Raw genomic sequence first — 14,001 nt, forward strand, 5'->3', positions numbered from 1 at the left:
ATTACCTCCCCTGATGTTACTCTGCTCTCTGAGTATCCCCCTTGTGTCCTAAGCCGTTTGCACTGCAGGGAAGAGCCTCTAATGTGGGCGGTGTGTCGATTCTTTAAAAAGTTGCCATGCAGATTGACTCCACGATGGCGGACAACGGAAGTTCCGTCCCCAAGCTGAAAATTGTAAATTAAATGCAGATTTGCTCTTAAAACTTGTGTGCTTACATAAACGAGGGACTGAGGAAGACTTGTGCGTGTTTTATTGAGTGTGTATGAGTGAGGGAGGAAAGGTGGGAGTATGGCTCAGTGGTAGAGCATCCGCTTGGCATGCAGAAGGTCCCAGGCTCGATCCCCAGCGTCTCCAGTTAAAAGGACCAGATAGTAGGTGATGTGAAAGACCTCTGCCTGAGACGTTGGACAGCTGGGGCCAGTCTGAGTAGACGATACTGATTTTGATGGACCAAAGTTTTGATTCAGTATAAGGCAGTTTCATGTGTTCATGTCGGCAGTCGCCTGTCTTTGGAACTGGATGGCCGAGAGAGATCTTAAGCTTCCTTTGTTGTGCGTTTGTCCCGCAGGAGCACAGGAACCCCTTCTCCTCTTTCTCCGATGCCTTCTCCAGCCAGTTCTGTAAGCTCCCAGACGGGCTCCAGCGCCAGCAGCTGTGGCGGCGGCAGCATGGGCTCTTCCGTCAGCATTCCTCAACACATCCCAACCATCACCTCTTCCTTCGTCAACATCACTTCCTATATTCTCTACGCCTACGATCTCTGGGAACAAGCTGACGTTTTGGCCAGGAAGAATAAGAGTAAGGGCTTGTCTCGCCTCAGTCCCGGCTGGTAACTGTGGCACGCGAAAGCTCTGCATTCTCCCAGTTGTTCACCTGCGATGTGGCACGTGGACTTCAGAAAGCCCAAGAGTCAGTGGCTTGAAATGCTGCCGAACTCCAGGGTCAGTTACCAGTGCTCCAGTTAATGGGGTAGTTGGGGAAGACCTTTCTCTGGCTTGAGGCCTTGGAAAGCTTCACCAGATCCATAGAGCACAATTCCTGATCTCAGTGTGCCCACAAATGTCCTGAGGGTTAAGCCAGAAATGCGCTGGGAGTTCTGTGTTTCTACTTTACACAGAGAGTGATTAAAATGTGGAATTCGCTGCCTGAGGATGTAGTGATGGCTGCAGGAATAAACAGCTTTAAAGGGGGATTAGATAAGATTAATGGAGGACAAGTCTATCAATGGGCTGGCTACTAACCATGGGGACTATGGGGAACCTCCACATGCAGAGGCACTAAACCTCTGAATCCCAGAGCCAGGAGGCAACATCAGGGGAAGGCCTCAGCCTCTATGCCCTGTTGTTGGCCCTCCAGAGTGACTAGATTGGCCACTGTGTGGGGCAGGATGCTGGACGAGATGGACTATTGGTCTGATCCAGCAGGGCTCTTCCTTTTCAATTTTCGGGCAGACAAACCCCTGATTCAGATCAGCACTGAGGGCAAAATGCTTTCAGCTTCCACAGGGAAGGCTGAAGCCCGCAGATCTGAACCTGGTCCCCACACACCTGAGAACGAACTGTAAAAAAAAAATCTCTGGGAGCTCCAAACCTGGAACTCACAGCACATTCAGTGTAGCCCTTAGTTACAGTAAATAGGCGGGCAGCTTCAAATGCACACCAATGCATCTGCATCGGTGAATGCCAGTGAGTGAAAAAGAGGCCATCTGAAGTTTGCAAGCTTGCAGTGAACACTATGGACACCCTCTCTAGGTATCCGCAATTGTCCACCATATGTTTGCCAGCTCCCATCTCTACTTTGCTCTGCAGGCTGTTTGCCACACCATGTTGACGGCGGCAGCAAAACAGCCTTGCCACGCAAAGTGTGAATCAGCCCTCATTTAAGTCTCAGCCGGGGAGCCGTGACAGTCTAAAACAGCAAAGCCCAGCATTTCTAAGGCAGAAGCGTTTGTTTCCTTGAACGGATTTGTCAATTGTTCTAAAGATAAGGATGCTTGAGCTTTATATTGGGCTTTCAGCATGGAAAGCACTTCGCAAATCTCACAGCAGTACTTCTCGCAAAAGCCCTGCGAGGCAGACCCCTGTGATCATCTCCGCACTACAGATAGATGGCCATAGTGAGGGGTGGGGGAGGCAGTGCTGGCCGGAAGGCAGTCTTCTGCCCTTGTGGTGGAAACGGGATCTGAGCAGCCAGCCCTCCCCCCGACATCTGAACAGACAGCCCGTCCTCTTAGCCACTGACGCCCACACGAAAGTAGAGTGTTTATGAAAAGAGCTTTGGAAAAGAATGCAACACTTAGTTTAAAAGGAAAACACAACGTGGGCCTGATGTCCTCCAGTCACTGACTTTTGAAGAGTAATTGAAATCAGTCAGAGGGGGACGCAGGCCTGCCTGTTCTCTCTTGCCCATCCGTGGGGTTCCAGAGTGTGTGTGTGTGTGTGGGGGGGGAATCCTGCTGTATCCGTGTGAGTGGGGGCTTCCTCAGGCATCGGTCTAGATCTCAACATTAACAGTGCCGTCCTAAGCAGAGTTAACCCCTTCCAAATTCTTTGTCATCAGTGGAGTTAGAAGAAGAAGAAGAAGAGATTGGATTTATACCCCGCTCTTCACTTGGAGTCTCAGAGCGGCTTACAAACTCCTTTCCCTTCCCTTCCCCACAACAGACACCCTGTGAGGTGGGTGGGGCTGAGAGAGCTCTGACACAAACTGCTCTTTTCCAAGGACAGCTGTGCCAGAGCTTGTGACTGACCCAAGGTCACCTCAGCAGGTGCAAGTGGAGGAGTGGGGAATCAAACCCGGTTCTCCCAGATTAGAGTCCGCACACTTAACCACTACACCAGACTGGCTCTCAGTTTGGTGTAGAAGGGGGGCAGGTCTTGCTTAGGTTGGCGCTGTAAGGGAATGGAGAAGATCCTCATCTGTCAGTGTGCCTCAGAGCCTCCAGGCTCCGGATTTTATAACCAGCTTACGTTATTCAAATTAGAATGTTCTTACTTAGCTTAAATCTGCTTCTGCAAGTGGTGGGTTGAGGCAGGTATCATCTGCCCCGGGGGATGGAAGGAAGGTCTTGTGGTACTGACACTGGGGCCACGCTTGCTCTCCATGCACCCAGCAAAGTGGCAGCCCTTCCCTCTCCCCTCCTGCGGGTCGGCGCACCAGCCTCTTCACAGGCACATATTTTTTGGGTGTTCGGGCTGAGAAGGTGGCCTTAGCCTGTGTTAAGCTGTGCCTTGTGCCGTTCTGTGTAACGTAACCGTCCTACGAGTGCCTTTCCTCCAGCCTAAGGAACTCAATCCAAATTAAGCAGCTTTTTCTCCAATTGAAGAGCCTCTTGATTTGGAGGAAGGCTTTTGAGACCGAAGGCAGGCTGCAAACTTGACCCAGAAGGCAAGGTGGGGATGACAGTATCTTAATAAATAAACTTTGCTCAGTGGCTTGGTATGAACCGGCCCACTGTCAGGAGCCAAATGTGATTCTTTTTTTTCATCTCTCTCTCTCTCTCTCTCTCCCCCCCTTAGAGTTTTTTTCAGAGCTGAATGCCACCGCCTGCGCTCTCTCCTTGAACAGCAGTATGACGGAACTGGTACCCTACACCCGTCAGGGTTTGCAGTGGCTGAAACTGGAACCAAATACACCTTAACAGGTGCTTCAAGGCGGGGACCCAGCCTTGGACTCGTTTGCACTTTGGAAGCCTCCGAAACGGCCTCGTCGGACACAAAACTGAAACACCCAGAGGGTGGCGTGACGGAAGGGATCTTGGTGACACTGGAAAACTTTCAAGGACTCTCAGCGATGCCCAGGGGGCCACCTGGAAGACAGGGAGTGGAGAAGAGGCCTCCAGCGCGGAGGGCGCCCGCCTTGCTTTCTTTCAAAGGACAAAGTGCAATGTTCTTTTTTTCTTTTGTCCTTTTTTTTGTCCCCCCCCCCATGGTTCAACGTGTCAATGGTCTATAAACATTTCTATAAATGAATAACCAGCAGGACAAAACAACAACAGCACCCGACAGAATAATTCATCAAGCATGACGAAGTGCCAGAGAGAAAGGAACCCCCCCCAAAAAAAAGAAACGTCTGCAAGACCACAAAAAGATGCAGCGATGCCCAAGGGCCCAGCGGGTGATTCAAATCCCCCCCTTCCCCCCCCCCTCGCCCTTTCCCAGTTTTTAAAAGTGCAAACCAGAAATGCAAAATCTGTAGCATGTGACTTTGTTCCTGGAGGGCGAGGTGGGTGGAGGAGGGGGCTCCCTGACAAGCCCCCCCCTCCATGGTTTGTGCAAATGCGAAATGGCATCGCTCCCTTTCGTGGTCCCGTTTGCCCTTCATACCCATCCGTTGCACTGATACCTCCGTTCCTTGGTTCTCTAGCTCACCCTCCTCCCAGCCTGGCTTCTTCCCTTTCTGCCTCGACTGTCTTGGCTGCCGTGTTGTCTGATGATGTGGCAGGCCATTTTATGAGCGAACCCAGGCCCGGGACTGCCTCACCAGAAACCAGTGCGGCTAGACTGATGCTAGATGTGATTTCCGCCCCACCGAATGGCATGAGCAGGGCCGGGAGTGAGCTGGCTCTCACCCCCTTCCCAGTTTTGTTGAGCAATACTGCACTAATGAATTGAACTGGAACAGCTTGAAGTGGCTGGACTTCACTGCTAGATAGTTTCTCTTTCGGAAACACGGCCTGGGATTCCCCCTAGTTCCTACTGTGGGCTCCCAGAAAGAGGTCTTACGAAGCAGGCACAGTCGAGGGAATGTAGAAGCTTTTGCACAGGGAGCCGTCTGTGAGGGATGCTTGACTGTCGATATCGGAGGTGGGTCGGTCAGGAAGGCATTTTGGCAGTGTGACGCTTAAAATGTTCCCCTTTGGATGCTTAAACTGGGAGGAACTTTGCCGTACACCGCCTTGCTCCATCTTCTCTGAAGCCACAGGTTCAAATGGTTGCCTTCAGCTGTTGAAGCACAAGTTCCATTTATGCCCCCCCCCAAAGTAGTACCCCCGACCACAAGTTTTGGCACTGGCGACCTCTTTCCGCTCTCCGTAAGGGATTGCCTTTACATAACAGAGTAATTCATTTGACCCCAGGCTCCTTATAAGGAAAGTAAACAGCAGTTGTCTTAAGACTTGTCAAGCCAAGGATCCTTGTGCATTCGCAAGTGACGCATGTGAAAAATCCTAGTAGAGGAGAACCCCTTCAGGGACTTCCCACTTCCCCCTCTCCCCCACTGTCTGATACGTGCTCAAGGCCCTTCATTCTCCCCGCTCGCCTCTCAAACAGTGTGCCTTAACGCTCCCGTTTGCTTCTGTCTCAACCTTGAAGACAGACCATTGGGAATATCTTCCAACAAAATCATTTGTGTATTTTATTTTATTTTTTAGTTATTGTCAAAGTGTTACGGAGGCAGTTGTTTCTTATATATTTGTCCCACAAAAATAGAGCTCTCTCAGTGTGCAAGCTGAGAGCAGTATTCCTGTACGGAAGGACATAACAGCGTACTTTGCAGGGATGGCTGAAAAACGCACCCTTGGCGTTCCAAGAGAGACTTCTGCATGGGAACGTGTTTCCAATTCAGATCTCTGGGGAATTTTTCAGTGCAAAAAAGGCAGGCCTGGGGTAGCCGATCTCAGACTGTCTGGAGAGAATTAAGCCTTAGTTGATTCAGGGATAAGCCACTTTGACCACTGGAAGTAATTCTAATATATTTTTCCTCCCTCTTTTTTATATAATGTTCCCTTAGGGTGGAACTAGGAACTTGGTGGAGACCCAAAACTTGGACAGCTGTGAAATGGTGGGGAACGGGCATGATTTGAAGGGGCAGGTGGGCAAAGATCGCGCTTTTATCTCTTTTATCTACATGCTGTGATGCAGCTGGAATTGCAGATCTTTGGGAAGGGTGAAGGTCTTCCTGTTTGACACTTTAAAATCACAGCATTTTCCTGCTTCTTAGCAGCTCTTTGGGAGAGCCCGGATCCTCTGGGCCCTGGCCTCTGCCAAGTGTCTCAGTCCACCTTCAAGTACGCGACTTCCAGCTGGAAATCCCTTTTTAAAGAAAATCATGCCCCTCTCATGCGTGTGTCTTCAGCAGAGGGAAGAGCTTGCCAGATCTGACATGCACCCAGACCGGCATTTGCCTTCTCTTGTGAAGGTCACAGTGCAACAGCACAAGTTGGGAAGAGCAAGATGGTTTCTCCCGGGAAATCCTAGGATGATAACCTGCCTTAGAACCCCTCTCGAGTCTTATAGCTCCTGGCTTGCTAACACTAAAAAAAACCTCACTTGGTCCCTCCTTTGAAAACCATGTTCCCCTCCCATCCCACCCAATGTACCTCAGGACCGACCCTCTGGCTTTCTTCTCCCCGAGGGGGGCCACCAGCATTAGCCAGGTGCTGCTGCTCTCTCGAGTAGCCTCCCCTCGGATGCAGAACCCCCCCCAGGTGTCAAGGGACCCGCCTTAACCTGCTTACGAAGCACTTTATTCTAGGGATGGCACCAATCAGTTACGGCTCCTCTTGCCCACCCGGCCACAGGCCCCTCCCCCCTTAATCAAGAGTTCCATTCTGATAGCAACCTCTGAAGCTGAGAGGAAATCCCGTTGAGCATTCTGATGCTGCTGTTTTTTCAGGACTGTGGGGTGTGAGGAGAATGTTCTGACGGAAAAAGCAGAGCACATGGTTGTTTGCCTCCTTTAAAATATATATATATATATATACACACATATTCCAATTTGGTTTAGTCCAGGAGGGGGCAAAGGGAAGCCACGCAGCCTCCTTAATTTTCACGGAAGTTAAAATGAATCCTCTCAGTCAGAGATGCCTGCTTTTCCACTTTATATCCTGTGCTTCTTTTTTTTAAAATAAATATTTTGTATGCAATTTCAAGGCAGCAGCCAGTCTGATCGAGAGAAACTCTGGATTATTATTATTTTTTTAAAGAAAGCGAAGTGATCACAAGAAATGCCATTTTATCCCCATTCTAGATGCTGGTGGAACTTCCATTGATTTCAACCAGGCGTCGGGGCCAAGCCCTCCATGTAAGGAGCATGAAATGAAAGAATTTTTGCCATTTTAAACACAGGTCAATGGAACTGCAGGCTTGAAGCAGCCTTCCTTCCCAAATGATATGTATTTAGAATTATAATTAATGTATTTAAATTGTCAAATGTTCTATATGTCTAAGATGCCATTATTTAATAATTTGCAAGTTCCATTGACACTGGAGACGCGGACTGAAAGTTAGATGATTTATTATTTCTAAAGAGCAGTGTCTTTCCTCCCGCCCCTTCCCCTCCTGTCCATGGTTACTTTATCAACTCTGTACATTTAAATTTATTATGGGGTGTTGTGTCTCCATCTTGTAAATAACTTTTTTTTTCTGCCCCGTGTATTGGTGGTATTTCCAAGGCTGATTTGTTTAATTCATGTGGGGTAATAAAATAAATATTAATTGAAATGGCCTCTTCCTTGAACGTTGGTCCAGAAATATTTTAAGTGGAGCTTCTGTTTTGATCTCAAGAGAGACTCCTCATACCTACTGTGGTGTTAGGGGATCTCGGGTGGTGGTGACTGGGTGGCAGGCTTTTGGCACGAGCAAATCCAGCTTCTCGATTAAGGGTTCCTTGCCATTTTGAAGCTTGCTTCTCAAATACGACAACTGTCCACCAATACAGGTGACCAAGAAAAAGGCCTTCCTGAAACGTTTGGAGCAGGTCTACATACCTTGACACCTGCCAAGCATAGTTTGCCAGCTTTGAACGGTGGCTCATCGGGACCTTGATCATTCTGTTTCCCAGCCTACGTGGCACAGCAGCAGGCCACATAAAAGTACTTCATCACGGAACAGCAGCCTGTCAAACTGTGCTTTACAGTGAGGCATTAACCCCTAATCTCCCAGCTATCTGAATTTGATGCACTAGGTTTTGGAGGGCAGTTTGTCACACCCTTCTGCAGCCATCTACAAGTTTACAAGTAATCACGTTGTGCATTAGATGATTCTCCCGGATTGTCTCATTTCTACCAGTTGCTGGACAGAGGCTGAAGATTAAACACTGTTTGTAGTCTATATTGGCGAGGAAAGATCTCACTTCATTGAAACACCACCACCCTGTTTCTGTCTTCTGGGAAAGCAACACTGCAGCTACGTATGTATAACTTAAAACACACACACACAACTGTGTTGATATCCAAAAACCTTGAGCATAAACCCTGGGAGGAGTGAGACTACCAACTCTAGGATCTTTTCTGCATGCCAAAGAAACTGCATTATACATATGCTATGCAGATGTTTCTGAAGCAGCCAGAACAAAGCAGAAGAGGCAGGATAAAGGACCAAATATTAAGAAAGGACCAGATTAAGAAAGGTGGTATGACTAGTTCCATGGCCCAGGCAGCGACAGTTTTGACTTGACTAAGTAGCTGGTTACCACTGCCCTAGCCTGCAACAGAGTACTTTACTGTTTCCAGCACTGATTGTAGGGCGCTATTATCTTCAACAAGGTGGTGGTGGTGGTGGTGTTATTTTAAATTCTTAATGGCAGCCCCACTACCAGGTGAATATTCCAGGTTTCTAGGCACAGAGGATTTTTCCCCAGCCCCGATTTCATCTGTTTTAAATTCCAGAAGACTAGCTGTGTTTCGTTGCAGCAATAACAGCAGAGTCCTGTAGCACCTTTGAGACCTTCCAAGCTGCTCTCCAATGCATCTGCCTCTGAAAGCTCATGGCTCAATACCTTCATTAGTCTCCAGGGTGCCAAAGGACTCTTTAATTAAAGCTCAGATAATGGGTAGCCTTGGGCTAGGTCTCAAGCCTGCCCGAGTGGGGAATTCAAGACCAGCCTCCCATGCTACAAGTCCCTGATGATTCACCAGAGCCAGCTTCCGTGTCCTTTTGACTGTTTTATGGGGAAGATTGCCAGGCACAGCTCTTCTGCTCCCTCTACTGGAAAACAGGAGTCTTGCAGTGCCTTCAAAACTAACCAGATTTTAATTCCTGGATAAAGTGTGTTATGGATTAGAAGAACCCACTTATTCAGGCAGTGTGAGCGGGTCCTCATTATGCAGTCATTTTCTGTAGGATGCTCGAAAAACAAACAGGAGGGCCAAGAGAGCATGAAGTGCAGCAAGCACAGGGTGGAATGTAACATCACTATATCTCATTCTCAACATGGCAAAAATCTGTGGAAACTTTAAATCCAGAGACTGGGGTCATGGCCAGAAATGACAGATCTTCCTACAAACCTGCAAAAAGACTCGTTTGAAGAAAAATCGGAAATCTTAAAAAAAAATTATTGGGGGAATTTAAAACTTGTCAAAATGGTAGCTGCAGCACCTGTAGCTTTCAGATAACACACATGAAGAAGAGATTGGATTTATACCCCGCCCTTCACTTGGAGTCTCAGAGCGGCTGACAAACTCCTTTCCCTCCCCCTCCCCACAACAGACACCCTGTGAGGTGGGTGGGGCTGAGAGAACTCTGACACAAACTGCTCTTTTTCAAGGACAGCTGTGCCAGAGCCTGTGACTGACCCAAGGTCACATCAGCAGGTGCAAGTGGAGGAGTGGGGAATCAAACCCGGATCTCCCAGATTAGAGTCCGCACACTTAACCACTACACCAAACTGGCTCTCCAAATACCCTTGGTGGCTGTTTCTAGGCAACCACAGAGCACTGCCAGTCTTCCACCCCTGGATTCTGCCAGTAAAAGCAGGAGGAGGGGGCGGGGCCCTTTCCTTTGAAGGAGGGCTCATCATGGCCAGGCCAGACACTCAGCTACTGGACAACACCAGACTTGCATGCCTTACTATTCAGGAGCAACTCTTCCCATAAAAACCAGTATTGTGCAGTGGTTGGTTTCACACTAGGACCTGGAGGACCCACATCCAGATCTCCACTCCACTGTGGGAACTGACTGGGTGAACACGGGCCAATCATACATTCTCCATTTAACCTACCTCATAGGGTTGTTGTGAGGATTAAAATGCAGGTGAGAACAAGGTGCACTGCTTTGGGTTCCCTTTTTGGAGAAAGGTGGGAAATAAAAACAGCTGAAGATGGTGGGGCAAGACAAAACTGGTTGAGGTATGGGAAGGACCCAAGGAAGCAGGGGAAGGGTATGGGGCCTCCCGGGAGAAGGCAAAGAGGAAATAACGTGGGGGAGGGATACAGGAGAAAGTGAGGTGCCTCCCCTCCCTCCCCACCAGCCCTCACAGGTTCCCCACCATGCAAGTGAGCCCCCTTGGGCCTGGCAGCCAACAGTGCCCAACCCAGCCATAGTTTTCCTGAGCAGAGGCCACTAGGGGAGAGAAAGAAGGAAAGCTAAAGGCGGGGGTGGAGAGATAAAGGTGGGTGGCTGGGAAGGAGAGAAGGAAGTGGGAGCTTTCAGGGAATGGAAAGTGGAAATGAGATCCCCCCCCTCGCAAGTTCTTGTTGGCCCCTGCTTGCTAGCAACATACCTGATTCTCAACATGGCCCCTATCTGCAGATATTTAAATCCACCAATTGGGACCATCCAGATTTTTTAAACCAAACTTGGGAGAACCCTGAGGATTGCAGAAAAATCCAATACTCTTTAGGAAGTGTGTATGTGTGTGTGTGTTAAATCTCGCCCAGAGGAAGGGCCTCATCGATGGAGGGCTATTCGCAGTGTATGCTTCTGAGCTTGCTTTGTCATGCAATCTCCCCCATCCCCCATTCTGTGTTGGTAAGGAGGGTTAAATACTTGCACGGCAAGCTAGACTTGTGTTCCCAACAGTCTGAGAATGCAAAAGAATAAAGCACGCTTTGCAGCATCTCAGCGAAGACAAAAACCCTTACTATTTGTACCGCACTGGATATTTTTAACTTGGGAGCCCCAAGGATGCAATATGCCACAGGTCAGCTATCAAAATACGAACTGCAGCAAGGGGCCATTTTTTTGAAACTGTATCTGCAGGTAACTGTACCACAGAAGTCCACATGCTGCAATCCTCACACTTGTGGGAGAGGCACGGTTTTACAAGTAAAGTACTTTTCAGCATAAAAAAGGGTGCTCAGTTTTTTAAAAAACAGAAAATGCAATGTTAGATCTAGTAGACCAGCTAAAATTCACCATCCGCACCACCAGGTGGCAGCCTGTTGGTTAAGTCCCTCAGAGATCAGGAGCGCGCCTTCCTTACTGAATTTCACAAAGCCACCCATGTGGGAGAGCAGGGACTTCTGGCACTGCAGCTCTTCCCTCACAGGCAGCAACTGTAGGAGGCTGTGGAAAGAAGTCAACAGTTCAGCACTCTACATTCTTATGAAAAATGATCAAGAGTCCCACTGCAGAACCAACGCTCAGCTCCTGTGCCAGCATTTTTTTTTTGCAACGCCCACCTCAAAGTGAAAGTTATTTTTCCTCTTACAGCCCTGCCAGGAGCTGAAAAAGCAATACGGGGGAAAAGCAAGAATATAGGTATCCATAAATTAGCTTCCTGAGTAGCAGACCCTGTACCTTGATCTCCCTCCACCCCCCACGTGTATAGGGGAGAAAAAAGGTTTTAAAAATGCAACACTTGGCATGAAAAGACAGTCAAGACTGCTCCCCCTCTCTTGGGTTTCCTTTTTCTTAAGATCATTGCCATAACTGCCTGCTGCAATGTGCTCCTTGGAATATGCATCCCTTTTCGCACAACTCTGACACATTTCAGTTCCTAGAGAACATGAAGGAATAGCTGATTTCCCAACATTAATCCCCAAGTAGCCAGTTTTACATTCACTCCCAGAACATAACAGTGTATGTGCCATTCATGTTCAGCACCACACTAATAGCTGTATTAAGCACACTATTTCAAGCATAGAATATTGTTAAGGTAAAGGTTCCCCTGCTCGAAAGCCAGTCGAGTCTGACTCTAGGGTTGCGGTGCTCATCTCCGTTTCAAAGCCAAAGAGCCAGCGCTGTCCAAAGACGTTTCCGTGGTCATGTGGCCGACATGACTAAACACCAAGGCGCACGGAACACTGTTACCTTCCCACCGAAGTGGTTCCTATTTATCTACTTGCAATTTCTTGCTTTTGAACTGCTAGGTTGGCAGGAGCTGGAACTAGAGATGGGAGCTCACTCCATCATGCAGCACCCGGGTCTCGAACTGCTGAACTACCGACCTTCCACAGCCTGCAGTTCAGCGTCTTAACCACCTGAGCCACCGCAGCTCCAGAATGTTGTTAATGCGTGCTAAATAGTAATGGACGTACACACCTCCTACACAAGCTGGATTAGTTAAACCTTGCAGACTATTCTGACTACCACGACCTGATGGTGATGTGAATGAGTCAGGGCTAGCCCCAGGATTTGATGGGCCCTGGGCAAAGAGTCCTCCCCTCCTGTGCCCACCACCACCAGAACCCCTACTGACACCTCCCTTCCTGCCCCCACCCACATATCCCCACCTGCCTGTGCCTCCTTCCCATGCCTGCCCATGTCCCCTCGCCCGTAGCCGCCGGCATGCCCGTTCCTCAATAGGACCGGGAGGTGAGTGTGCAGATGGCAGTGCTGCTGCTGTGACTGGCGCTATTCTCCGGTGGTCCAGGAGTGGGGCAGTCCTTGACTCCTTACTCCTGGGAAAGCACCTCCCGCTTCTGTAGGCAGGGCCGGCAAACTTTGATCCCAGTGGGGAGGGGCTTATCCTCTGATCCCCAGTCTTACCGGCCCTGCCTTCTGAGCAGGACGTGCCGTCCCTAGAAGTGACATGGAAATTTGTCCATTCCTTTACAAAGTACTATAGTATTGACAAACTAGTCTCGGCAGAAGCAGCATTTGACATTAGAGTGCTCCTTCAGGCTCTGTAGGCACCGGAAGTTGTGTGACCCACCCGGGGGGAGCACTACTTTTTTATGTCCCAGGAGTAAGGAGTCAAGGATTGCCCAACTCCTGGACCACCAGAGAATGGAAGATTTGTATTCACTTACCGTGAAGCTTCCTTCTCGGTGGTCCAGAGTGGGGCAGTCCTACCCACCCTCTCTTGATGGACACGACGTCCGGTCCTTTAGGTTTTGCAGTGGTTCCTCTGGGATCAAAGTTTGTCGGCCCTGCCTACGGAAGGGGGAGGTGCTTTCCCAGGAGTAAGGAGTCAAGGACTGCCCCACTCTGGACCACCGAGAAGGAAGCTTCACGGTAAGTGAATACAAATCTTCCATCCTCACTCTTTTCCCTGGCAGTGTTTGGCAGCCCAGCTAGCCAGGAACACAGGAGGCGGAGCACTTGCAAGCAAACGAGTGAGGAAAGAGGGCGCAGGCAGATGGCAGAGGAGGTGTGAGGGCAGAGGCTAGCAGCAACAGGCCCTACCAGGAGCCCCAGCGGACACCCCACCTCTGGGGATGCTGATGCCAGTCCTGGAACAAGTTCTCAGGTGTACCCAAGCCCTTGACAGAGCGTGTTAGACATGCATCACTTTGGTTTTCCTACACGGTTTCAGCCCAAGAGAAATAAATGCACAAGGCCAATAAATAAATGCATTTTAATACAAAGTTCTACAGTTCTCGTACAACACAGATCACCACTTCATTCTGCATTTTGTCCACTGGATACCACAGACTAATATAAAAACAGGTTTGCAAAATGGCAGTGCAATACTGAAAAGCAGTGAGGTGTGCTTCGTGATCAGACTACACACACACACAATGGTGCTGAATGCAGAGAACCGTTACATACCTGTTTCTCTAAGAAACACACTCTTATACCAGGACCTTGCTGCCCACCAGACCCACCCCTGCAAAATGGTTTGGGAACAAAGGTTCGGCTGGGTTCGCCTCCCCCGCAATAGTCCTCTTCAGAGCTCGCCGGCTACAGTCCTCTTCCGCAACAGCATTTGAAGCCATTTCCAAGGCCCTCTTTTCCAGGCAACACTGCCTCATTGTATTTCAGTGAGAGAGAAAACATGGTCTTGCCTTGTGAACGGCTGCCACTTCAGGTTCCGTTTGCCTCAAGGACAAGGGCCGGATGCTTATTCTTATGCTACAGCTATTTATACTCTCACCTAACACAGCTGCGTGTGCAA

At 49.1% G+C, this 14,001-nt stretch overlaps 1 protein-coding gene across 1 annotated transcript in view; it reads left to right on the forward strand.

Annotated features, from left to right (window-relative positions):
- AFF1 (AF4/FMR2 family member 1) overlaps positions 1-7,091 on the forward strand; it is a 186,100-nt gene extending 179,009 nt beyond the window's left edge. Inside the window, exons 20-21 of the mRNA XM_015414549.1 lie at positions 569-798; positions 3,519-7,091. Coding sequence (XP_015270035.1) covers positions 569-798; positions 3,519-3,640 — 352 coding nt within the window. The 3' untranslated portion in view covers positions 3,641-7,091. The remainder of the gene's footprint in view (positions 1-568; positions 799-3,518) is intronic.
- Positions 7,092-14,001: the final 6,910 nt, after the last annotated feature.

This window comes from Gekko japonicus, unplaced genomic scaffold (genome assembly GCF_001447785.1).
Source record: "Gekko japonicus isolate JY-2015 unplaced genomic scaffold, Gekko_japonicus_V1.1 scaffold545, whole genome shotgun sequence".
In the NCBI taxonomy this organism is placed as follows: domain Eukaryota; kingdom Metazoa; phylum Chordata; class Lepidosauria; order Squamata; family Gekkonidae; genus Gekko; species Gekko japonicus.